This window comes from Pogona vitticeps, chromosome 5 (assembly GCF_051106095.1).
Source record: "Pogona vitticeps strain Pit_001003342236 chromosome 5, PviZW2.1, whole genome shotgun sequence".
NCBI lineage: Eukaryota > Metazoa > Chordata > Lepidosauria > Squamata > Agamidae > Pogona > Pogona vitticeps.
Window position 1 is genome coordinate 64,937,876 of NC_135787.1, and position 25,574 is coordinate 64,963,449.

General features: G+C 40.9%; 1 protein-coding gene across 1 annotated transcript; it reads left to right on the forward strand.

Moving 5' to 3' along the window:
- The first annotated feature begins 217 nt into the window (after nucleotides 1-217).
- ASAH1 (N-acylsphingosine amidohydrolase 1) lies at nucleotides 218-25,178 on the forward strand. Its single transcript, XM_073001336.2, has 14 exons — nucleotides 218-392; nucleotides 6,452-6,498; nucleotides 8,184-8,274; nucleotides 9,043-9,129; nucleotides 12,380-12,458; nucleotides 14,077-14,151; nucleotides 14,253-14,298; nucleotides 15,273-15,417; nucleotides 16,918-16,972; nucleotides 17,516-17,597; nucleotides 19,629-19,760; nucleotides 20,296-20,419; nucleotides 23,402-23,458; nucleotides 24,360-25,178. Exons 1-14 carry the CDS (start codon nucleotides 321-323, stop codon nucleotides 24,447-24,449), a joined length of 1,182 nt encoding a protein of 393 aa, XP_072857437.2. The 5' UTR covers nucleotides 218-320; the 3' UTR covers nucleotides 24,450-25,178.
- Nucleotides 25,179-25,574: the final 396 nt, after the last annotated feature.

The following is a 25,574-nucleotide window of genomic DNA, read 5'->3' on the forward strand; positions in this document are numbered from 1 at the left end:
GGAAAAGAACAACAGCACCCCAAAATGAAAGCCACAGAACAGGGAAGAGAAACCAACCCCGGGCTTCCACCTTCCTCCTATGTCCCTTTCTGGCTTGAAAGGCACATCCCTCAGCCAAACACTTGGGGCGCTCGCCTTCGCGCCCTGCCTCGCACCGCCCCGGTTGCTGGTAAATGCCTAGAGGCGGGTCACGTGGGGGGAGCGTTTGGGGCCGGATGGGGGCAGTCATATGACCCCGCAGAGCCGCCTTTCTTTCTGCCCCGGCGGAGGGTGGCCCCTTTTTTTGCTCGCAGAAGGCTTTGGCATCGAGGAGGAGGACGATGCGCGCGTCGGGGGTTGTCGCCGCGGCTACGGCTTTGGCGGCCGCGCTGGCCGTGCTGGCCAAGGATCCGGTGAGTTTTTTCCTGGGGCGACATAGTAACAGCTCGAGTTTTCTGTCTGTTCCCCAATCAGGCCCTTTCTCCCCGGAACGCGGTGTCTTGCTAAACGCCGAGGTGCCGCGGCTGCAAGCTGAATTTTAGCCCCGTTTGAAGAAAGGATTTCCTCAGCTCACTTACGCCAACTCTCTTTCGTGCCAGGGTTAAACCTCTTAAAGCATATAAGAAATACTGATTTTCAAAAGGGTGCCTCCTTTAGTCCCAACATAAGAGAAAAGGGAGAGGAGGGAAAAAAAAAAAGTCCCGTGGCACCTTCCACATTTTAACACGAACCAGAGTGGATCCAGATCCGCCCGGTTTAAGAATAAAATCTCAAGTGTATATGCAGCGGACCTGGTTGCGCAGCGACAGGATCAAGGTGACAAGGGGTACAGAAACGACGGTTGTATTGACATTCGTCAATAGACGCCCAAAGGTCTGAAATATGAAGTGGTGAAAGCGGCCATGAGCTGGTGCAGAGTGTACTGTATTTATTTATTTATTGTATTGCTGAAGGCAGTTTCCGTACCTTGTGGGAAGGGAATGTCACAGGTTAAGAGGGCATGGATCAGTCAAACGCCAGCCCTTCCCCCCCTTTCTTAGAAGTGCAACACCAGCCTTGAGACAAGTCTATTCTTCACAGCATTTAGTGTGCATACGTTCGCCTTCAGGCCTGGGCAGAGCTCTGCTCAGACTTCAAATGTGGAAGTAGTGGGTTACGAGAAGATGATCTTGAGTTCAGCCTTTGGCGTATAAGTAAAGTTTGTCCACCCTACACAATTCTGGTAGTTGATATTGTTTTTAATATCAGATTGCCATCCTGTGGAATCCTGGGATTTGTAGTTTGGTGAGATACTTAAGAATTTCCTGCTTCGGATTGTTAGAGTTGTTCAGTGAAGCACATTGAAGTTCTGTAACAGAGAATGTTTAGAATCTCACCAAACTATAGTACAAATCTCAGGATTCTCTAAAAGAGAGCCATATCAGTCTAAGTGGTGTCAGATTGCTGGAACTCTGTATTGAATAGGCATTTTTCAGTCCGTTTTTTCTGTCTCCATTTCTCTCAGGTAGAGAAACTGGAGACCCCTGAATCAGGTTCCCTCTTTGGGTTGTAAGACATCTTTTAAGAATTGAATTGAAGCCAACATGGATTCTTAAATAGTGTCAAATAGAAGGGTTTTTTATATCAATTACATCACTGGTCTATTTAGCACAGTATTGAGTGCACTAAGAGCAGGTTTCACTGCTGTTTAATTTTAATTCGCCTGTTTTACATCAGAGAATGATGTAGGTAACTTTGGTTAGGATATGTGCTGAACTATGTACTTCTCTGCATTGCTGGAAGATAGCATAAGTTTGCATAAACCTTGCCTCTAAAATTATGTTATATAAACTAGAGGGAGTAAACTAGAGGGCAAACTAGAAGGCTATTTAATGAATGAAAGATTGGAGTTAACTAGAATTTGTGTCTGGTTTTAAATGTCTCCTTTGCATTTATTTCTTTGCCTTTATAACATTTCTATAACATTCCACAGTGACATACTGGAACCTGAAAAGCATTTGTGACTTCATGTGTTTTGTCTTTTTTGAACACTGGTTGGTAAAGTTAAATGGCCGGACCCTTCAGTTTATCTCCCTGCTTTCTGCACCGTCTCTTAGCATTATCTTTGTTTTTGAATTTTTTCAGAGGATTGTTGACAAAAATAGCTTTAAGCCCCCAATTTTTTGCTGTTCTGTCTCACAAAACATCCACAAGTTGGCATATAGTCTTCACTCGCAAGGAGAACTTGTGTTTCAAAAACACACTATTTAGTTGAAGATCTTACATTCTGATGGATGGATGTATTTCCCATTCCATCTGCCTCTGAATAGATTTTATTTTAGTGTTGCTAATCAGCAATAGCCTTTGTATAGGCTGTTTTCAAGGTCAACTTGTGAGAAAATCAGATTTGCGCACTCTGCATTTTGTGGCACATAGCAAAACCGTCAGCTTCATGCATTATTTCAACAAAAATTGCTGAAGTGTTGAATGCTTTTGTGCACGTTCATAACCCTATCTTAATCTGTCTGCCATCCGGGCGGAACAACTGCGACAGTAAAAGTATTGAAATGAGGTCTTAAGACTAAAGAATGCACAACAAACATCTTATAAATGAAATATGAAGAAACTCTGCAACACAATCATTTCATTTTATTAAATTAGTCTCCCCTTCCCTTCTCATATGGCTTCCGCTTTGATTGTATTTTATAATGTTTATTTAATTCAAATTGTAAATCTCTAAATTATTCTTCCACTTAATTGCAAGCCTATCTGCCTAATCTCGGGATATATGAAAGTTTTTGTTTGCCCCATGAAATTATTAATGGCTCCTTTCCCATACAGGTCACTGGTGCAGGCTGTGGTCAATATCAAGCAGTCATTTCTGAAATGGTGAAAATTCTCCCATGTTCCCATAGCAAATATTTTAAAAAAAATGATCCCCAAGTGTTTTGCTGGTTGCACACAGGAGTAGCTTGGCTTAATAATGAGAGAGAACTGGGCCTTGTGGGTGCACATGCAACCCTCTTTGCATCCCACTTTACATGAGCTGGCAAACAAGCTACAGTCTTCTATTCCATTGTTGTTGTTGTTTAGTCGTTTAGTCGTGTCCGACTCTTCGTGACCCCATGGACCAGAGCACGCCATAGCCAACTTCAAACCACAGCTTAATGTCCTCGCTTATTTCAGAGCCTTTGACTGTAGCTTCGAGATTTGGATGGACAGAGAAACAGTAGTCTGTAGAAGACATCGTTCTTTGTTTTCTCACACATGCAGAGGAAAGCACTAGGGCTGTAGGAACAACCTATGGCCTATTTTTTGCTCAAATTATTAAAACTGAAATATAATTGTTACAGTATGAGTACTGGTGACTTTTTGGTATAAGCAATAAAGTGGGCTTGTATTCTACACTTGTACAGGTATGTTGAAGGTACAAAATCTGTAGCCAAATATAGAACAGGAGAACTAAGGAGAGATGTGGGAAAGGTCTTGGTTGATTACAGATTTCCTTTTGGTTAGACAGCTCATAGAGAAGGACTACCTGATTGCAGAACCAAGCGCTGAGAGTTTCAGTTTTCACTGTGCTTCCCAGTAGAGCAGGCAGCCCGTGAAGCCTTGGGCAAGCTGCATAGTTCCATTGTGCACCCCCAGAAGAAGGGAATGGAAAATCACTCCTGTGTACTTTCTACTTAAAAACTCAGTAAGTTAGAATTGACATGATGGAACACAATTATTCCAGACCAGCCATAGTTTGTGAACTTTAGATGCCAGGACAAATCTTCGAAATGTGCTGCATTTCTTTTCACTCTCCCAAGTAAGCATGTATAGAATGGCAGTGTAAGTGAATTCAAATGTGTGAAGGAGTCTACAACATAGTAAAGAAATAGTGAAGAGATATGTAAAAATAGTCACAACTAAAAATTAGTCTGTTAAAACCATTTTATGCAAATATATTTTTATATTGTATATTTTCAACAAAATGTGGAAATCCTTCAGCATTAACTAGTCTTTGTTTCAGACAAAGAGTTGTTTCTGTGTCACATACTGTAGAACAAGATTCAGAAAGTACAGAAAAATATTTTCTAAATCAATTTTCTTTGATGCAGAGAAAATCCAGCTTTATTCAAAAGCTCAAACATTTTCCAGCAATAGTGTTAAAATGTTGTAGGTGCTTTAAATGATTTATAATAGTGGTGTTAATTGTGACATGGTGTACAGAGATTAAAGGATGAGCCTGTCACTGCTTGGAGGTTCCAAAATAATAAATGTGATTTTTAAAAAAGAGAAAAGACAAGCAAGCAAGTGCAGGTGCCATTTCTTGCCCCATAAAAACATGTTTCTGGGCACCTCACAAAACAAACAAGAAGAAGGAAAGAAAAGAGGGTGGACACTTTTGCTATTCAGCTGCAAAGTTGGGGTGAGCAAGGACCAGCATTGCAGATTCCAAGCTGGTTCTCCATATTTCTGCATATAGGTGGCTTTCTAGACCCACCAGCCGCTCCTCTGTGAGGTATCAAATATTATTATGTCTTATTTATCAAAGTGGTATAGCTCTGCCAGAGCAAACTAATTAGAGAAAGCAGGATGTTCTTCCCAGCTGGCAAAGGTCATGCAGACATCTTGCCAAATTGTGGATAAGGCAGGTTAGGAATGATGGTCTGACATGTTGTTTGAATTTATAATATGTACAAACCATCATTCCACCTTCACATGCCCTGTACAACTGCCAATAGGGGATGAATCTGAGTGCTGTGATAGTAGGCAATGAAAGAAGATAAGCAGCTTTGAATCAGATTTCCTGTTGTATGGAAGCTTAAGCGATAGCTTGCTGCCATCTCCAAATTTATCCATTGTCCTCTGCATGAGATGCCTAATTAGTAAGTCAAAGCTGTTTTCTAATTAAGGGAAGGATTCTGAAAGTCAAGCCATGTCACATGATGAAACTGACTCCCAGTGGAGCAAATGCTGAAAGCCTCCTGTTAGTAAACTCATGTCGTTGTGATGGACTTCCACTGTTAAGATTCATTTCAGAGGCAAAGCAAAGAAGGGTAGTTAACAATATTCTTTTGAGAAACAATTGCTCTATAGACAAATAGAGTTTAGTGCATGCAGGGTGCGTATCTTGTTTCCCACAGAGCAATTATGTTTACTTGTATGTGCCATCTGTTTTAAGATTTCTTCGGTTGACACACTACTTTACAGAAAGCATGTGTTGTGTTTATCTGCATTTGTCCCAGATTGCAAGTACACATACAAGTGCTAGTAAGAAGGAGGATTTCTGGATGTTGGCATTCTGTTTCCCCATCACTCATGGGTGGTGATGATCACAGAAATCCCATACTCAGAGTCTCTGCTCATTATTGAAAACTGCATAATTGATGCTTAACTTGCATAATACCAGCATCTCTGCATAAAGATGTCAACATTTTCTTGAATGAAACCGCATTACTCGATCATGACATTCTGTTGGGTTGCTCTTTGATTTTAATTTGTGTTTCATGATGTAAAGAAAGTGATAACACCAACAGCCCTGAGTTCTGCAAAACCTGTATTATATATCCCAGGTGTAAGTTACTTTGCTAGGTTATGTTATTTGTAGTGACTTAGTGTGTCAGCCTGGCTGCAATGGTAAACCATACTTTGAGTGGTATGGAAATGGGCTGCAGTGAACCTCTGTCTTGTGTGCTCCTCATTCTGCTACATGCCAGGGAAGGGGGTTGGAAACTATATCTAAAGCTCGATCTCAAAATTACCTGCAAACTATTATCCCTGCATGTTGTAAAGCAGAGATTAACAGCATCCAGTGTTCCAAGAGCATCACATGCTCACATCTGTGCCTTAGAGGGCTATACTTCCTGCAGCCCACCTACTTCATTTTTTTTTTCTTTTCCCCTCATCTCTAGTGGCCAATTTTTTATAAAATCACAGGCAGTATTTGAGGATGAGAAGCAGGATTCTTGCCCACAATGCTCATCAAAATTGTCATTCTTTTCCATTTTCCAGATTGTTGCATAAAGCCTTTCTTCCTTCTTTCTAAAAGTCGTTTGGGGTCCAGAGCGTGGCAGCATTGCATCTTGCACTAGAGGCACAATCAAACTTTCTGAGCCAAGTATACTTGGAACTGCTTGTAAGCCCCTCAAGGGCCAAGTGTGGCCTGTGGTAAAAAAGTCTTGCAGTCCAATACTAAAAGTGACTCACAGGCTGAAAGGCAGCAGTAAATTGCCGCTAGAGTAGGCCCTCAATGGAAGTAATGGAGGAGTTGACTCATGAAATGCTCACTGATTCAGTGGGCGTACTCTAGTTACAAATTACTGCTCGATTTTAGCCACCGAATTCCATGGGACTTTGTCCTAGGTTTATGTGCTTATGGGGTTGTAACTTCAGTCTTATTGTTTTGTCAGGCAGAGATGAAAAGTGAAGATAAATTGTGGAGGCATTTGATATGCAACTGTTACAAAAAAGTTTTTTCTAAACAAGGCTTTCTGTTGTTCTGCAGTTTGCTGAAGAATGCAGAAGACAAGAATATCCTCCATCAGGACCAAGGTAAATAACAGTAAATAATAGATCAATAGGTGACAGTTGCAAATATAAGGAGAGCCCTTCTTTTTGAGATATCTCATTAAATTTAGACTTTGAAGTTATTGCACTGAGCCATGGTTGGAATAGCACAGCAAACAAGGTGAATATCATCTAATTAGTAGAGTCATCTTACAATGCAACTGTGATTAGCAGTAATGTTAAAGTTCAGCTAGGCCACTATTTGTATATTGAGTATGTTTTAAATAATAATATCTTTGGAAATGGAAGATAATGATAGGCATGCAGAACTTAAGAGTGAGAATAAGATAAATAAATATACATGTAAGAGTTGGAAAATATATATTTAGCCCAAAAAATATCTTGGCTATCTTCAGAGATTCTGAAGAAGACAGAGAACACTAGTTTGTCACTGTGTAGAAATAATAAGGAATTCTCTGTTAGATTTAAGTACAGCGGTACTTCGACTTACGAACTTAATCCATATTGGAACAGTGTCTGTAACTCGAAACGTTCGTAAGTCAAAGCACCATTTCCCATAGGAATGCATTGAAAACCCTTCCGGCCGAAGAAAAAAATACCCCGGGGGGGGGGGGGGGGACACTGAAAGCTCCATAGGAACATGCCGGGCCTGAAAAAAGCAAAACAAAACCCAGGAGAGAAAGGGAGTCTCAAAGGCTGGCTGAAGTGAACGGGGCCGGGGCCAGAGACCTGGCCGGGAAGCGCCCGCCTGCCTGCCCGCCCACCCGCCTCCTCCTGCTCCTCCAGAACTTCCCTCACTCCGGTCAGCAACCACGGCTCCTCCCCACTGCCCAGAGGAAAAAACTTACCAAATAGATAAAAAGAGCACAGCAAGCCCAGTCGGAAGGTGCTCTGTTGCTGAGGCTTTGAGAAAAAAACTCAAAAAACAAACAGACACTAAAGCCACCTCTATTGCTGAGGTTTAAGAAGGAAAAAAATCTCCAAAAATACACACACACACACACACACACACACACACACACACACACACACACACACACACACACACACACACACACACACACACACACACACACACACAAACTCCAAAGCAGAGCACAGAAAGAAACCCTCCCTGCAGACACACACACACACACACACACACACACACACACACACACACACACACACACACACACACACACACACACACACACACAGAAGCAGAGCCACCAAAACCCACTCAGAACAGTTTTTTAAAGGAGAAAACAGCAGCTGACCTCCTTGTAGACACACACACACAGGCTCACTCCGAAGCAGGAGGCTCTCCCAAGCCTCCAACTGTGACACACCCTATAAAGGAGCTACAGCACAAAGAAGCAGCCTCAGCACCACCTACAGTTAGAAAGTAGAATTGCCTGCCTTTTCCCCCTACCTGTTTCTGTTCGTAAGTGGAAGCTCCATTTGCAAGTCGAAGCAAAAAGTTGCGATCGGAGCTGTTTGTAAGTCGAAATGTTCGTAAGTAAGGACGTTCATAATTCGAGGTACCACTGTAATAAATATAACTAAGATACACTAATATTACCTATTGACAAGGGAAAGCCAGATTGCATAAGAACAATATGATAAATAGCCTAGAAAACTGAGTACGTAAAAAAGCAGATAGAGAAGAGAATGATTTATATGTTGCAATGTCTTTATGAATGTCGTGGAAATTGGTCAATTTTCAGATTTAAAGGAAAGATTCCAACCTACATCATCAATCTTGACTTGCCACCCAGTGAGAGATGGACCCAATTAGCACATGACAAACAAACAGAGGTATGGAACCTGCCAGAGTTAGGATCTTGAGTTTCTCCTTCTGTCATATCTTTCATGGAGGCAGTACTTTAAAATTAGGAAGTAATTAATTTGTGTCAGCATAGTCTTATTATTGACACCAGCCTCCACCTTGTTGCAATAAGCAGAAGCATTATTTTAAATGATTTAGTAAAACAAAGAGAGATCAGATTGTTTATGGCTACTACTTTGTTAGCTAACAATACAGTATGTAAGGCATGAAGAAAGAAAGGTGGAGGAGAGAACAGTCTTTCCTAATAAAATGCCCCCCAGCTGTGCATTGACCAACAGCTCTCATCACCTCCAGCTTTCATGGCCGCTGGCTAGAGTTGTGCCCATGCGTTGTGGGATACAGCTATACCCTTTGTTTTTATCATGTGAAATCTTACAAGGGACAAGCCTTCAGTCTTCCTGTTCTGACTAGCCCTATTGTTCCACCTGTTTCGCAGTGATGGGAATTTGTGAAAATAACTAGAGCTCTGAAGGAGGCCTTATCAGGGTTTAAGATGATAATAAGAGATGCTGGAAGTACCTACCCAGAAGTTCTGACTCACTACTCAGTTTCAGATGTTGTTTCAAAGAGATCCCGATTGCCACTTGAAAAACCCGTTCCTTAGATGCATTCACAAGGCAACAACTATTTTTAATCACAAGTGAGAGGCTTGTATGTTTCTGGTTATGTGGTTCTGGATTTCAGTTATATTCTGAACTGTTAATCTGAACTTTCAATTTTCTTTTATGCTTGTCTAGCTAACGACTGTACTGCAAACCTTGAAAAAAATGTTGGCTTCATTTGCCCCCACTGAAAAATTCATAGCAGCACTAGAATCTAAATTCGTGAGTATATTTCCAATACCGATCATTTACAAAAAGAGGTGAGAGAGATGTTTACTGTTTACTGAATCCCTATCTGCATCTAGCCTTCTAATAACTGGTAATAAGAAAAAACAGGAGAATTAGCACACTTTTTACTGCATAATGGATACATTCAGACAGAAGTCATGATGATAGATGCCTTTCCAAAGATCTCATTTTGGATGTATAATTGGGCTTTGAAAACGAGTCGGTAGTGTACTTGACATGTCAGTATTCCATTTGTTAATTAGAATAAATGAGAAGCAGCCTTCTGCTGATCAAGTCACTGTGTTCTCTAGCTCAGTATGTTTTATACCAGCCTCCCAAATCCACATGCCTTCTAGATGCATTGGGAATCGATCACCATTGGCCTCAGCCAGTGTGGCCAATGGTCAGGAAGGATGAGAGTTGTCCAAAACTTTTGGTGGGTATCTGCTTCAATGAGGGAGCTGATCTACACCCACTGGGGATGGCTTTCAGTGGTTTCAGGCTGGAATCTTCCCTTTTACGTGCAGATGGTGTGCTGTGGCCATTCCCTCTTTAGGAAAAGCAGAGGGAAGGGGTTTTTGGATGAATCCAGGAGCAATGCTTATGGGCATCTCTTGTGATAAGCACCTTGATGGGCGCATACTTTTGAAGCTTGCCAATCTGCTTAGACAACCTGGTGTTGGGCTAGTAATCCCGTCTGTCCCAGTCAGTGTGTCCAATAATGAGTTGTTGTCCAAAACAAAAAAAGTTCTGGGTTGCCTATCTCTATGCAGATTACTTAGTGTGCTTATCCCACCCCCCCTCCAAGTCTCTGTTCATTTTGACAAATTCAGATGTGATATACTTGTCTTCTAATATCTCTTGTTTAAGCTTTCTGGCATCCATTTATTTCAGCAGAAATTACTTGTGAGTGAGTCAGGGCCGGGTTAATGACTTCATTTATTTTTAATTTGAGTTTGGATGTGTGGAGGAAACCTCCCGCAAGCAGTTCCACTATTATTCTGTGAATGTGTGCAGCTGGCTTTACTTACAATTTGATGTAAATTAACCAGGAAATATGTATTGAAGAGCTGAGTAGCAGTCTATAAAGGGGAGTGCAGTACTAAGGAGTGGTAAGAGCTGTAGAGCTAAAGACTGTGAATAGCTGCCTACTTGGGAAAGAATCTGGAGATATTGAATTACCCCCCCCTTAAATAGATTCTTATTAAGGAGGCATTATTAGTAGTAGTAGCAGCAGCAACAGTAGCAGTAGTGTTGTTGTTAAATATATTCTTGATATTCTCAGTTGATACTAATATGCATATTTTTAGTAAGAATCCAATCTTCAAAATCTGTAAAACCAATTTCTAGAAACTGACCAATCTGAAATAATATCACATTGTACCTCAGAACTTCAGAGATCCAGATGCCTTCTGGGTCACAAGATGTAATTAATTTGTCCAGTGTTGTTGGCAGCCTTTAGAGTGCCTGATGTTGTCCTCTCTAAGCTCTCCCTTATTCTTGTTCCCCTGGTGTCACCTTTACCTCTTTACTTCTCCTGCTATTCACCCTGGTGTGTGCCAGATTGAGGGGCAAACGTAGCAGTTGGATTGAGGCCTCCATTGGAGGGAGAAGAAAGTGGAGAGCCAGTGAAGAAGAGGGCAAGGGGAGAGAGGCAGAAGCCCTGCAAACTCAGTGTCCCCAGAGACTGCCAGTTGGAGGGACAGGCATTTCGAAGGGACTCGCTTCCAGACGTCTGTTCTCTTTTTGTCTCTTTCAGTTCTCTGTTTGCATTGGTCTTCATTTGCTGGCTGGGTCAAAGGATGATGATGTAACACAGAATTGTTGTACTAAGCTCCTTCTTTTGAGATAAGGATGACAAATCTAGGCAATATTGACAAGAAACTTAGAAACAGAAAGGACCCTTCTCTGGCTAGCTATGTCTTCATAGACATGAGTTGAAACCCCCATGTTTCCTTGCTTTCTGCTATCCCTGCTTCTAACAATATACTGCATGAACCCAGATGTTACAGTTAATGTAAAGAAAGCAAAGCAGAAAAGCAAAGTGTGCTGTTTGCATACTGTTACATAGCACTTAAAGCATTCTGCAGGCAGTTTACATTTAATTACAGTGGTGCCTCACTTAGCGATGTTAATCCGTGCAGAAAAATCGCTGCTAAGCGATGACATCGCTAAGCGAAAATAAAAAGCCCATAGAAAAGCATTAAAACGCGATTAATGCGTTCCTATGGGCTAAAAACTCACCTTTAAGTGAAGATCCTCCATAGGGGCGGCCATTTTCGGTGCCTCTTAAGCGAGGAAACACAGCGGGTGGCCATTTTGTTTACCCAGCAGCCATTTTGAAACCGCCGATCAGCTGGCCTCAAATGAAGGCTTTGCGATGATCGCTTCCCTGCGATCATCGCAAAGCGAAAATTCCCCATAGGGACCATCGCAAAGCGATCACTTTTGCGATGGCAAAAAGTCCATCACAAAGCGATTTCATCGCTATACGGAGCGATCGCTATGCGAGGCACCACTGTATTCAGGCTACACATTGCTCCCACACACACACACAAGGGAGCTGAGTTCCTAACAAGCTAGATACTCAATTTACTGACCTAGGAAGGATGGAAGGCTGAGCCAACTATGATCCAGCTACCTGTCAGCCCATCGAGATCAAACTTAGCTCATGAGCAGAGTGTTGACCGCAGTAGTACAGCTTCACCACTGTGCCATGAGGCTCCTTCCTGAGAGTGGGGAGAAAGTTGGCGCTCTACAATTCCAGCTGCAACTACATATTAGCCACACCAAAAATTCTATGGGCCTTAGTCTTTGTCTTCATATATTGTTTGAAAATATAGACTGAGTACTTTTTCAGCAGCTATTCAAGCGGCTATTTGAATATCTCTTACAAATTATACACAAAGATCTCAGAATTTTGCAAATGTATCTGAAGGCTACTTCCTGTGGGATGCACTGTATGTTTTAGGTATGTGCCATGTAAACACAGGGAATGCATGTACTTCAACATTTGCATGCACTGAGGAGCTGTTTTTGTCTAAACCTCTTATTAATGCAGACTCTGTGGCAAAGCAGAGTTTGTCTTCGTGCAATATGCAAATAGTCCTAAAAATTCTGAAAGTTATCATCATTTTTACATGGAGTGAGACAGTCAAAAATAAAGAAAACAAAAGAATAAATTCCAAATATAAATATCCTGTGATTTTTGGATATTGACTAACTGTTTTTGTTTTCTGCTTAGGCTTGGATTGGGTCCACCCTTCCCTATCCTTTCAATGAAGAGATCAAAGGCATTGCTTCTGCTATTAATGCTCCTTTAGGTAACATTTGTTTTTTGTTTTTGTTTTTTTATTACAGTGTCTAGCTTTGAAGTTTATTTAGGCAGCCAAAAGTATTTGCTCATATCTTTGCTACTCTACCGTACATGCGGAGGTTCTGCTCCTTACTTAGAGGTTCAGTGCCTAAGAATGGTCGAAGCATGTAGTAGAGGTTGCATCAGAAGGCCATATCTCAGTCCAGATCAGGTGTTAACTTCCATGGTGTGAAGTTTGGTGCCATAAAAGTAGAAGCAGGTCTCCATCTGTCCATTCTCTTGCCAGTGTGGTGAACAAAACACTTGAGGGCACCATAGTTCCTTGATCTATACGCTGGATCTCCTTGATCCTGTCACCTGATTGTTGGATTTTAAAGAAATGAAGCCTCAGGTTATCCACGGCCCATATGGTAGCTTTTCCTAACCTGGCACTCTTCAAACATGTTAGATCATTGTTTCTATCATGAGGATCCCTTGGTAGGACTCTATAGCCCAGTAATCAGATTGGGGACTGCTGTTGTACTGAGTAATTCAGGAAGACAAATCTGTTTCATTACCATATGTGACGTTCCACCCAGTGTTCTCTGTTTCCCCCAAACACCATTCACTCTTTGGATACATTTACTCTTTCTTCCGCTACCACCAGTGTATCTCTCTTCCACACTGCACCATATATGCATCAGAAACGTGCTGCCAATATAACATGTTTATTTATCTTTTGGTTTTTGAATCATAGATGTTCTTTTATTATTGTTTAGGATCACTCATTAAACTTCTTATATTTGGTCACACGTATGCTCATTCAAGTGGTGTATTTATTCACATTAACCAATTAATTAATATTCTCTATCTATTTAGCTTTACTATTCCATTTATCTCATTCTCATTCTCTTTAAATCTCCAGCTTTCCAATTCTCTCTCTTCAACTCTCCAATTCTTTTCTCTAACTCTCCATCAACTCCTCTCTAACTGCCTCCCTCTGTCTAACTGTCCCTTTGACTCTGCCCCTCCTGTCTTCTCATAGGCTCCTGCACTTGAGCTTTAACTATGATAGACAGGATTGACGTGGGAATTCTGCCACACCATATTAATTCAGAAGCTGAAGTACAGGAGAGAAAGTAACATGGGCTAACATGTTCAGTATACTCTTTGCAGTCTACTGTCCTCTTTCCACTCATATCTGAAATGACAACTCTGATAGCTTTTGGTACTTTCCTGAAGGAGGATGAGCCATGTAACTTGTGTATCTTGCTAGCATATCTGGCTACTTTTAGAAGATGCAGTTCTTTATGTTACTGCACTACAGAATTTCAGCCAAATGGTGTAAATTTTAGACATGAATTTCCATAAGTTAAGAAATCTTTGTTGGCATTATCTGTTGCATGCCAAGCCCCAGGACTCAATATGCAACAGATTGTGGCCAAAGGTATTTCTTCACTTCCAACAATTATGATGTTTAGGTGTTTGTGCAGCCAGTGTCTCTCACTTTGTGCGTTGCTGTCCAGTGCCATGTGCATGAAGTGCAATGACTCTTTTCCTTCTCTTTACACACTGTTTGTTTTATCGTTAATTTACTGGCCATTTTCTTTCCTTCCTCTTCTCCTTGACCCACCCATTGCCCTTAGGTGACATCGTTGTGTTCAATATCTTTTATGAAATCTTCACAGTGTGCACCTCAATAGTAGCAGAAGATAGCTCAGGTAATACAGCTTAACTGATACTGTGCATTCTGATTATGATGATATCTAAATAATTGTTGATCCATTTAACTCCATTCTTTTTTTTCCCCCTTTCAAACCAGGCAAGCTGTATCACGCCAGAAATCTTGATTTTGGACTGTTTCTTGGGTATGTAAAAATACAGTAGCTTGGTCATATACCCTCTTTTATTCTTTCCAATTTCAAAAAGCTAAGCAGTAGCATGGGCCTTTGAGTAATTAGATGTACTCTTAAATTTAATTGTTAAAGTGTTTAAAACAAGAGCATCACATTCCTGAGAGCCTCTGAGAACCATAGTTGCCCCCTAAAGTAAGGCATACCTTTTGCTTTAGCAAAATTTTGCTTTTCTTCCAGAAATGTTTAAAACTGGAAATGAACATTCAATTCTGACCTTAAAAAGGAAGGTGAAACATCCCACATTTTTTAATAAAGGTGCTGCCAACAACCAGCTAGATACCAGTAACCCCTGATATTTCCGTCCATTTTAGCTGACAGCATATATATCATGCTGGGTACAAAATTTGCTTCCTGATCTCTTAAAGAACCTAATGACATAGTGCCACAGATCCCTGGGTTGAGAGTCTGGGCCTGAAGATGGACTGCTGTATTTTTAAAATCTTAACTGGGGTGTGCTGGAGGAAGAGAAGGAGGCATAAGTGTGCTTTTGTGGGTGGAATATCTGAATGTCTCCTCAGACGCCGTTTTAGCTGAAGCCAGGAGTTCCTAATTATTGTGAATCTGTTGGCCGTGATATGGAAAGCCAGCATGTGGGAGTTACACCAGGATGGACAAGATTCAGGTCTTCACTCAGCTGTGGAGACATTAAGCCATTTGAGAACTGGGCTGCAGCCCTCTGTATAACTGCTTTTAGATACCCATTATTACTTAAAGTAAATTATATTCATGACTTATACAAGCCCCAGCAGAATTGGCAGCAGGGTTTGTGTTAAGAAATGTTTACAGATTTTTCCGTGTGCCAGTGTCAAGGACAAAAGGTTCTAACCTCAGGAGATGAGTCCATTCTGTAGCTGTAGAGTAGCTTCGTCTGACAACTAACACTCAGTACACAAATGTCACTTATATTCAAAATTTTCCTCCTGCAGGTGGGATGTAAAAAATAGTACCTGGTCTACCACAGAATTACTGAGGCCATTAATGGTGTCCTTGGATTTTCAGAGGAACAATAAAACGGTGTTTAAGTCTTCGAATCTTGCTGGCTATGTGGGAATGATATCTGGTGTCAAACCAGTAAGTTTTTTTTTTACTTCCTGCAGAGTATTAGGTGGATTCTGATGTAATTGCAAATCACGGTTTGCTGTTACAAGCAGAGGCAGAAGTCTCCTCTGGGAGCAAACGGAGAAGATCAAAAACTTCTAATTCTACAATTCCGGGGATCATAAGTCAAATGTTATATGTTATAGATTTTAAAGTTTTATTACTGTACTTATTTGAGGTCCCCAGTTAAATTGGTGTAAATAATCAATTATCATACTTTATATTTTAATTTTATGCATAAATATCGGTATTATTTTACTTCATAGTATATTTACTGTATTGATAAATGCTTATGGTATGATATTGTTAGCGTATTAAGTTGGTGTATTAATCCTATTTTAATATTGCAGTGATCTGTTGATTGCGCAATTTTTTTTGGGTCACTCATTCTAGTTAGAAGCAACTCAGAACTTATCAGTGTCTCCAAATGTGGCAACGTATGGTTGGCTCAAGCACAGTTTGCCTCCAAACTTCCCTTCCCTTTGGCTGCATTTATTCATAAGCTGCAGAAACTTTATTGTGGGGCATAGTTCATAAAATCTTGATGCCAACATAAATGAGTTAATCTCTCATGTGGGACAAAACTTGGTTTTTGTTGCAACAGATTAACAAGGCTGTCTCTTTGGATATAGTTTCCCAATTATTGTAACTGACATGAAAAATGGGCTTGTAGTCTTTTCTTAATGAAATTGGAAAAGCAAAATGCAGAGTCTTCCACCACCATAGGAAGGAACATGTATATTTATGAGGTCTGGTGAACTATATAGTCCATTTCATCAGACACAAGAAGTGTATCTTCACCTAGAAAGTTTATTTACTAGGAAATGTGATGTGTTTTCTGCAAGGATCCCTTACTACCAGTGGAACTTTTCTTTTCCTCAGACACAAGGCAGAAGATGCAAAAGAAATTCCTCAGTCCGGTCTCTTTCCACACTCTGTTTTTAAATTGGTATGAAAATGTCCTGATTTCAGACTTTGCCAGTAATTAGTGTGGCATGAGACTGCATGCATCCCCCAAAAAGCATGCTTTTTATTAGGATTTTGACTTCGATGGGCTGTACTGCCAGTGGAAGATTCAGCAACTTTCAGTCCATATAAATTTTCCAAGTTCTGATTCTGAGGATAAAATTTACAAAACAAATTTCCCACATTCTGATTTTCCCAATATTTGGGACATCTCAGACTACAAGGTGTATTAACCAGTCTCAGACTAGCTTCTAACAAGCTGGAGCCTTAAGGATTCATCATCCCTAAGAGTGGAATGTTCTTTCTATCCAGGCTGATCTGCATTTACTCATTCACAGTTTAAACATGGGAGCCTACATATATCAATAAAACACAATTGGTAGCAATAGCATTACTGCCTGTAAGAAACTATTCAAGGTTCTAGATATTCACCTTAATTTAGTCTGTTTTTTTGGCTGTTAGGCATCACTATGCTGAACTCAGGTGTTGACTGAATTTATGTTTTAGGGCATTTTTACTCTAACCATGAACGAGCGGTTCAGTGTTGATGGAGGTTACATTGGTGAGTGTGCTTACTGTTCTGTTCTTGTGCACATAATTTAGGAAGACATAGAACAGGGTAGTTTTATCATAATTACAGCCCCAAGTCACCAAAAGTAGCTACAGCACAAGATAGCATAAAATGAAACTAGTAGCAAATACAACTGTTTGCTTGTTTGATTTATGTAGCATCCCACTAGTGCCCATTCTACTCTGGGTACAGGTTAAAACGTTAAAATCCTGCAGATGCCACACAGCAATACATATAAAATATATGGTGATTTTAAAAAATCGTACAAAAGAGAAAACAAGAAGATAAAACTTTACATTGTATGTGTATGCATTTATTGAAAAGTACATGTAACCTTAAGAAAAAGGATAGTGGAGCACAGTAGGACTATCTGACCAAATATTATCTTGGAAGTAAGTCAGACTTGTAAACTGAATTATGGTTATGGTATGAGAAGCTTGCAGTGCAGTTCTCTACAGGTCTGCTTGGTTTGCAGTGAGAACACTAAAACAGTTGTTCAGGATTACAGCTCTTCCAACTGTGTGGTTCTTACAGGACTCTTTGAGTGGATCCTTGGCCAAAGAGATGGTTGGTGGATGAGTTTCCTCACTAGAAATCTATTGGAAAACAGTACAAGGTAGATGTCAAGTTTTAAAGTGATTCATCAAACAACCTGTCTGACCATTGATGCTGCAAATAGTTTTAATCTCATCGTATTTGTCATATTTTGAAAAATGCTAGTGTGTGGTTCTTGGCTATCTGAAGGGTAGACCTCTTGGTTCCAGGCAGTGAGTCACACACACACAAAATCCTAGATTGTGCATTGTTGTGAAAAGAATCACTCAACTTCTGATAGTCTTTGAATTTTATTGATTCCTTCTCTAATATTTGGAGCAAAACAATACATGCTGACATATTATGTCTAGCTTCACCTGTAGGGCTGTTGTGTGGTTCATACCTTACCCTTCCACATCTCATCTCAGCACACAGAGGCTTCTGGCTTTGACTTGAAGAAGTCTTGAGATACGGTAACCACTGGTAGATGTGACTTGCTGCTCATGGAGAGAAATTTCCGTCCACTACCTGTTGTACCCGAGATCTTCTTTGCACTCACTGTAAGCTGGGATGGGCTTTGATCTGCAGTGACGGCTCTTGGTCTTGAGTTTATCTTGTTGTAATAAAGTGCTGGTGTCAAGATGTAAAACACAGTTAGGTGACTTGAAGCTCTCCAGCTGTTGTTGGGACTGGAGAAAGGGAGAGGGTTAACAGAACCAATGATGAAGATTGACAGATGTAGTTGAACAACAGCTGGAGGACCGTGAGTTGTCCTCCATGGCATTAAATGAACTTGATACTCACTTACATAACCTGAGAAGCAGCTGCATATATCTCCTGTGCTTTTTTTTGCCTAACTTTACAGAAGACCTTAAAGAATTGTTACCCTTCCTTAAAATACTACCTGCATCCATTTGCTTCTGCTTGTCTACCTTGAGCTTTGTTGGAGCTATGAAATGAGCCTCACTCCTTTACAGTGGTGCCCCGCATAGTGACGACAACCCGTTCCAGAAAAATCATCGCTATGTGGATTCGTCGCTATGCGGAACAAAAAAGCCCATAGGAATGCATTAAAACAGTGGTTCTTAATGTGGGCAATAATGCCCCCCCAGGGGGCGATTTCATTTTTCAGGGGGGCGGTAGAACGAAAAGGGGCGGTGTGGGGGCACTGGAGCAGAAGGGGGGCGGTAGGGGGCGCTGGAGCAAGCCAAACCTGTGAAGATGGCTGCAGCCTTTTTACAGTGTGCATGAATATATATTTTTCTCCCATTTTAATTTAGTTTCAGACTTTTTGTCTTGAAATTTTTAGTTCCTGCATTTGTTTTTATGCTCTTTTTATATTTCTTTTTGCGTCTTAAAAGTCAGTTGCCACTAAATCATTAAATGTTACTTTTTGGGGGACATTTCATTTTCTTGGAATGTAATTTTGTTTTCAGGGGTCATTGGATTTAAGTGCAATAAATAAATAAATAAATAAATAAATAAATAAATGAATAAATAAATAAATAAATAAATAAATAAATAAATAAAGATATCATCGCCGCGGGGAGGGGGGCGATGATAACTTCCTCAATGGCTCAAGGGGGCGTTTCTTTCAAAAAGGTTAAGAACCACTGCATTAAAACATGTTTAATGCATTCCTATGGGCAAAAAACTCACCGTTATGCGAAAATCCTCCATACAGCCGCCATTTTCGCTGCCTGGCAAGCGAGGAATGGGCGCGAAAACACAGTGGGCTGCCATTTTTTTTACCCAGCAGCCATTTTGGAACCGCCGATCAGCTGTTCTAAAAACATCACTATGCGAAAATCGGTAAGCGAAACAGCTTACCGATCATCGCAAAGCGATGTTCTACCATTTAAAACATCGCAATGTGATCGCTTTTGCGATCGCAAAAACCTCATCGCTATGTGGATTCGTCGTTAAATGGGGTGCCCGTTATGTGGGGCACCACTGTATAGGATTCTCCATTCATGCGGTCATTCCTATTCCCTATTCCCTGTGATGCCCTCCCAGAGGTGTCTGAATTTTGAAAAGCTCTGGACTGCCAGCTTCCGAACAAGTATGTCATATCTGATTAGTATGTCCATCTCATTGTTTCTGTTGCATTTAGTTATGAAGATGCAAAGGAGAAACTGACAAACACAAAACTGCTGGCTCCAGCTTATTTCATCCTGGCAGGAAACAAATCAGGAGAGGGATGCATTATTACACGTTCTCGGACGACTGCCTTAGACATTTGGAAGTAAGCATGCTTGATAATGAAGCTACTTAAGCAAATGTGTTTTAACGAGGTTTTTAAACTTGCTGAACAAGCTGATGCTTGCAAATGTATAATTAGTGATTTTAATATCTCCATAAGGGTTGCTTGGGTGTTTTTTTGTTTTTATGGATTCTCTGTCAAGGGAAGAACAACACAAGTTCTTGCCAAGAACCTTTGGACTTTATATCTAAGAGCAACTTTCCTGGCAAAATCCTTGCCATGAACTTTTGAAGCTCTTCACACTGGTAGAAACCTGATGAAGTGGTGTTTTAATCCAGTGAAAGCTCATGTATGATAATTATTTTCGTGGTCTCTAGAGATATCACCTATTTTTGCATTACAGTTTACAACAGTTTCTGTTTGTAATCATAAGAGTATGTTTGTAATATTCTGTACTATTAGGGCATTCCACCTTAAGCAACTTGAATTTGGTGAATTTAGGAGTAGCTGAGGAATAAAATTCAGGGCGGTGCATCTATGGTAGAAAATAATTTTATGTTTTTCTTCTTATCTCAAGCTTGGACTTAAAAAGAGGCATTTGGTATTTGGTGGAAACCAATTACGATCGCTGGAAGGATCCATTTGTTCTGGATAACCGGAGAGATCCTGCAATGAAATGCTTGAACCAAACAAAGCAAGAGGTAGTTTTGTGAAACGTAACAATGATGTAACTTAATGACAGTTATGGATGGCCAAACCTAGCTAGATATGAATGACTGAACTCATCAGTTTGATTCACACTTTGTAAATGCACTTGGTTCAGGACAGTGTTAGATTTATCATAACAAAAACATGTAAAGTCTTGAAATCAACCAAGTTCATGGGCTTAACACAGAAGATGGGAGATATTTGGCGGTGAGGAATTTGTAGTTGGGACTACAGTTTCCAGAATTGTACAGCCAGCATGACCAGCCCGTTTCTGCCTATGCCAGTTTAGGAGTCATAGTCTGGAAAAAATGAGTTCCCATCTTTGATTTTTCACTTGTTCGTTTGTTTAGTCGTTTAGTCGTGTCCGACTCTTCGTGACCCCATGGACCAGAGCACACCAGGCCCTCCTATCTTCCACTGCCACCCGGAGTTGTGTCAAATTCATGTTGGTTGCTTCGCAGACACTGTCCAGCCATCTCATCCTCGGTCGTCCTCTTCTCCTCTTGCCATCACACTTTCCCAACATCAGGGTCTTTTCCAGGGAGTCTTTTCTTCTCATTAGATGGCCAAAGTACTGGAGCCTCAGCTTCAGGATCTGTCCTTCCAGTGAGCACTCAGGGTTGATTTCCTTTAGAATTGATAGGTTTGTTCTCCTTGCAGTCCAGGGGATTCTCAAGAGTCTCCTCCAGCACCACAATTCAAAGGCATCAGTTCTTCGGCGGTCTGCTTTCTTTATGGTCCAGCTCTCACTTCCATATATCACAACAGGAAAAACCATAGCTTTGACTATTCGGACTTTTGTTGGCAAGGTAATGTCTCTGCTTTTTAAGATGCTGTCAAGATTTGTCATCGCTTTCCTCCCAAGAAGCAGACGTCTTTTAATTTCGTGGCTGCTGTCTCCATCTGCAGTGATCATGGAGCCCAGGAAAATAAAATCTGTCACTGCCTCCATATCTTCTCCTTCTATTTCCCAGGAGGTGATGGGACCAGTGGCCATGATCTTAGTTTTTTTGATGTTGAGTTTCAGACCGTTTTTTGCAGTCTCCTCTTTCACCCTCATTACAAGGTTCTTTAATTCCTCCTCACTTTCTGCCATCAGAGTGGTGTCATCTGCATATCGGAGGTTGTTGATATTTCTTCCGGCAATCTTAATTTCGGCTTGGGATTCCTCCAGTCCAGCCTTTTGCATGATGCATTCTGCATATGTTGAATAAGCTGGGGGGACAATATACAGCCTTGTCGTACTGCAAGGACATAAAGGATTTTTCACTGCAACAAACCTGGGGTTTCTGTGCTTCTCTTCCCTTTCTTTGTATTCCTGTCTGCATCCATTATAGTTTCACAACAGCTTATTATGCTATAAAAATGCTAAGCTGTTAATTAGGCTTGGTAGGAACAGAACAGTTTCTTTAGACAATAGCTTGGCTGTGGAAACAAGCCCAACTGCATAGCTAAGACTCACACCTGTTTGATGAGCTTGATGACGTAACGAGTTATGGTCACCTTTAAACAAAGTAGAATCTTCTGACTGGGCTGAAACTTATAGCAGGAGATTAGGGCATGGAGTAGCACTGGTAATGTGTTCTTTCCAGGAATTGAATAGTTTTAGTTTTTATAACAGAAATTCTGCCTTAAAATAGATACCAAATTATGACTCACCTGGGAGTAAGGCATAAACTGGAAGGCTTTGCCTCTGTCTTCATGTTCGGAAAGGAAGCTCCTAACTAGCACTGGGACAGGAACAGGAAACTTAGACACAACTAGGCTGAACTAGGCCTCAGAGTTAGTTTTTCTCTCAGAGAAGCCAATTCAGGTGTCTGTCAGGTGTCTGTTCAGTAGAACTTCCAGAATGGAAAAGTAGGAGATTTGCAGTCCAAAAAAAGTTAGAAGGCCAAGATTGAGCTGAAGCCATGTGGTAAGCATGTGGTAGAAGCAAGATGTGACTTTTGCTCAAGATCTTCACCATTATGATATATTATACTGTGTCCTGTATCTAGAAAATGTAAAGCCAACAGATGCCCTGTTTTAACGTAATGAGGCCTGCAAGAGAGTCCTCCATCTCTCTAGGAGAGAGCCTCGTGGTGCAGTGGTTAAACTGCTGTACTGCAGCTAAAACCATGCTCACAACCTGAGGTTCAATCCCAGGTAGCCGGCTCAGACTTAACTCAGCCTTCTTCCGAGGTCAATAAAATGGGTACTCAGCTCACTGGGGGCGGGGGGAATGTGTAGCCTGCATAACTAACTTGTAAACTGCCCAGAGAGTGCTTGAAGCGCTATGGGGCGGTATATAAGCAGCACGCTTTGCTTTTGCATTGCTTTAGGATGACACAGGTAGTCAGTTTCATAACAGTTTTGCAGAGATTAGCACCTGCTCTGGAAATGTCTATGTAAACTTCAAATAATACACAAAAATCATCTGTTCCTTGGAGTAATGCAAGCAGGTCTACCTTGTAGGTGAGAAGGCTGTTGCTTACTCCTGAATAAACATGTATAGAATTCAGCTAAGAAAATGTTTGGATCAAGAATTATACTTGGCTGCAAGGTTCCAAGGAGCACGCAGTACGCTCTGCTTAAAGGTGTGCACCTGCGTGGGTGCCTCTGCCCCCCCCCCGTGCAGTCTTCCTCCTCCTCCATGCACCAATTGTTTTCAGCCCCTTTGGACCCAGTTGCAGTGGAACCCCGTGGGGGGGGGAAATCATTCACATATGGGGGCAAAGCCAAACGCGCGAGGGGCAGAGCCCCACCCAGTGGGACTGAAAATTAGAATGTTGCTTGGCTGTGCTCTTGGTCCCACTCATCCATGTTGGAAATCAGTTTCAAAACCCTTCTCAAATTAAAATTCAACTCTTGGACCTAGTTTATATTTGATTAGATATAGTTATTCTATTATGGCTTTTGCAAGACTGATAAAGCATTAACTTGTGTAGATTCTTGTTTTTTGTTCTGAAATAATGTTTATTTTTCTCTGCACCTAGAACATCTCATTGCCAGCTATATTCAACATTCTCTCCACAAAACCTGTCCTCAACAAGGTAATATTTTTATTAGTCTTGCATGTTTATTTGAACTACAACCTGGTGAGCCTGATTTTGCTTGCCCCAGTTTGTTTTAACCTGTGTTGCTTTTCATTACATATATTCAGTAGTTTTGCTCCTGCTTATCTAGTGGTATTTAAGGCCAGAGTTGGTGGGTGGGACAGAGAGGCTAAAGAGTAGAGCCTAGCTTGTCAACTCCGGAGGCTTCTCTCCCATTAGAAAGCTGTGAGATACGGAAGTTGAATTACTTCTTCTTTACTGTTTATTTCAATTCTCCTTGGGAGCTAGGAAAGTTGAGAAGAGTTTATACCTTCAATCAAATACCCCTGCCTACAGCTGTTATGGTGTACCATGTTGGCACCACAGATAGAAAATATGGCTGGTGATTGCTCCCTTTAATATCTTTCCTTCCTGGTAGGGAAACTGGCATGTCAGATGAGCAGTTAGATCTTCTCTATGGCATAATAGTCTTCTACCTGTGTCAGGATTTTTCTTTTTACCAGGACCACCCTTCAGATATGTTTTCCCATTGATTCTTCTAAATGCATGAACCAGGTTGCCTGGAGGTGTTAAACATCTTCATGCACTGCCCTCAGCAGCTCCCAGGTTTCAACAGATAGTTATTGGCTACCTCCAGGTGGGTGAAAAGCCAGGCATTATATATGACGATTGTGTGTACTGCGGGCAGTATTGCATGCAGATACTGAGAAATTAAAAGCTCTGTTGTGCTGCATGTAAATGCCCTGTATAATTTACCTAAGGCACAATATCTGTAGATACTAAGTAGTCCTAAAACAGACCTACCTTTTAAAAAGCAATTTATTTGACAACATTAGCACATTTTCTTGACATTTTTTCCAATGGACTTCACTTTTTATACACAACTCTTCTCGTTTAGTTGACTGTGTCTACAACATTGTTGGAGGTTTCGGAAGGCCACATAGAAAGTTACCTGAGGGACTGCCCGACTCCTTGTAGTCCCTGGTGAGGATTTTCCTGTGGAATTAGATTGAAGTGAGATGGATGCTATCCCTGGATAAAGAAGGATGACACTGCCAAGAGCTTCCGTAGCCTGCTGTGGTTTACGAAACAGCCTTCTAGGCCTGTGTGCATCTCAACCAGTTGCAGCTCAAACAACCAAATTGACAAGTTGGGACCCTTTCTTAAGATCCTGCTTTCAAATGCCTACTGTTTATGTATGAAAAGTAAAACAGTTAACTTTGGATCCCTGTTTCTTTATCCTACACGTTTACTTGGAAGATAAATCCCACTTTGTTAAGAGAAGCTCATTTCCAAGCTTAGCATGCATAGAATTGTAGTCTGAGGGAGAGGGAGGCTCGAAAACGGCACGCCACCGATTCCAGCTACAGTGTTTCAAGGCATGGGTGCCTAATCTGGAACATAGGTAACACAAAGAGCTTCAGCTCTTGGTGTTCTTGGCCAGCATTCCCTATCTCCTTGTTCCTCTGCCCTCTATTCTGCAGTTTTGTAAATTAGAAGGGAAATCATGTGAAAGCACAGGGAATCAATTGTGTTTGCAGTAACGTCTGCATTGAACTGAACTTCTCTTGGGTGGTACAGTTGCTAAAATTTGGGACACCATTGCTTTTCCTAGTAACTAACCAAGGTTATGAATGTTTCAATACTGCTAGTCAGTATTAAGATTGTACCTTTCACATGTTCTTAATCATTTTACAATAAAAATACTAAGGAGGAAGTAATCTGTCATCTTGTAATTTCTTGAAGAAAATAAGATAATTGCTATGATCAATGTTTAAATACTGGCTTTGTATTCACTTGCTATACATTACAGCTTGTGATCAGTCCTACATCCCATTCATTTCTGTGAACTGGTATCATCCATGTACTCAAAACATACCAAAAGAGGATCATGTGGAAGTCATTTACTTCTTTGGGTGTTTCCTCTAGTTAGTCTTCATCATATTACTGTATTAGTAACACTAGGATCTGGTGTAAACGTAGGTTTTTCTTCAGAGGAAAAAAAAACAGGCAAAAATTGACATCTTAATGAGTAACAAATTGTGACTCTGAATGGTAGAAATACTGATCTTGGACGAGTAGAAAGTACAGTGGTGCCCCGCAAGACAATGTT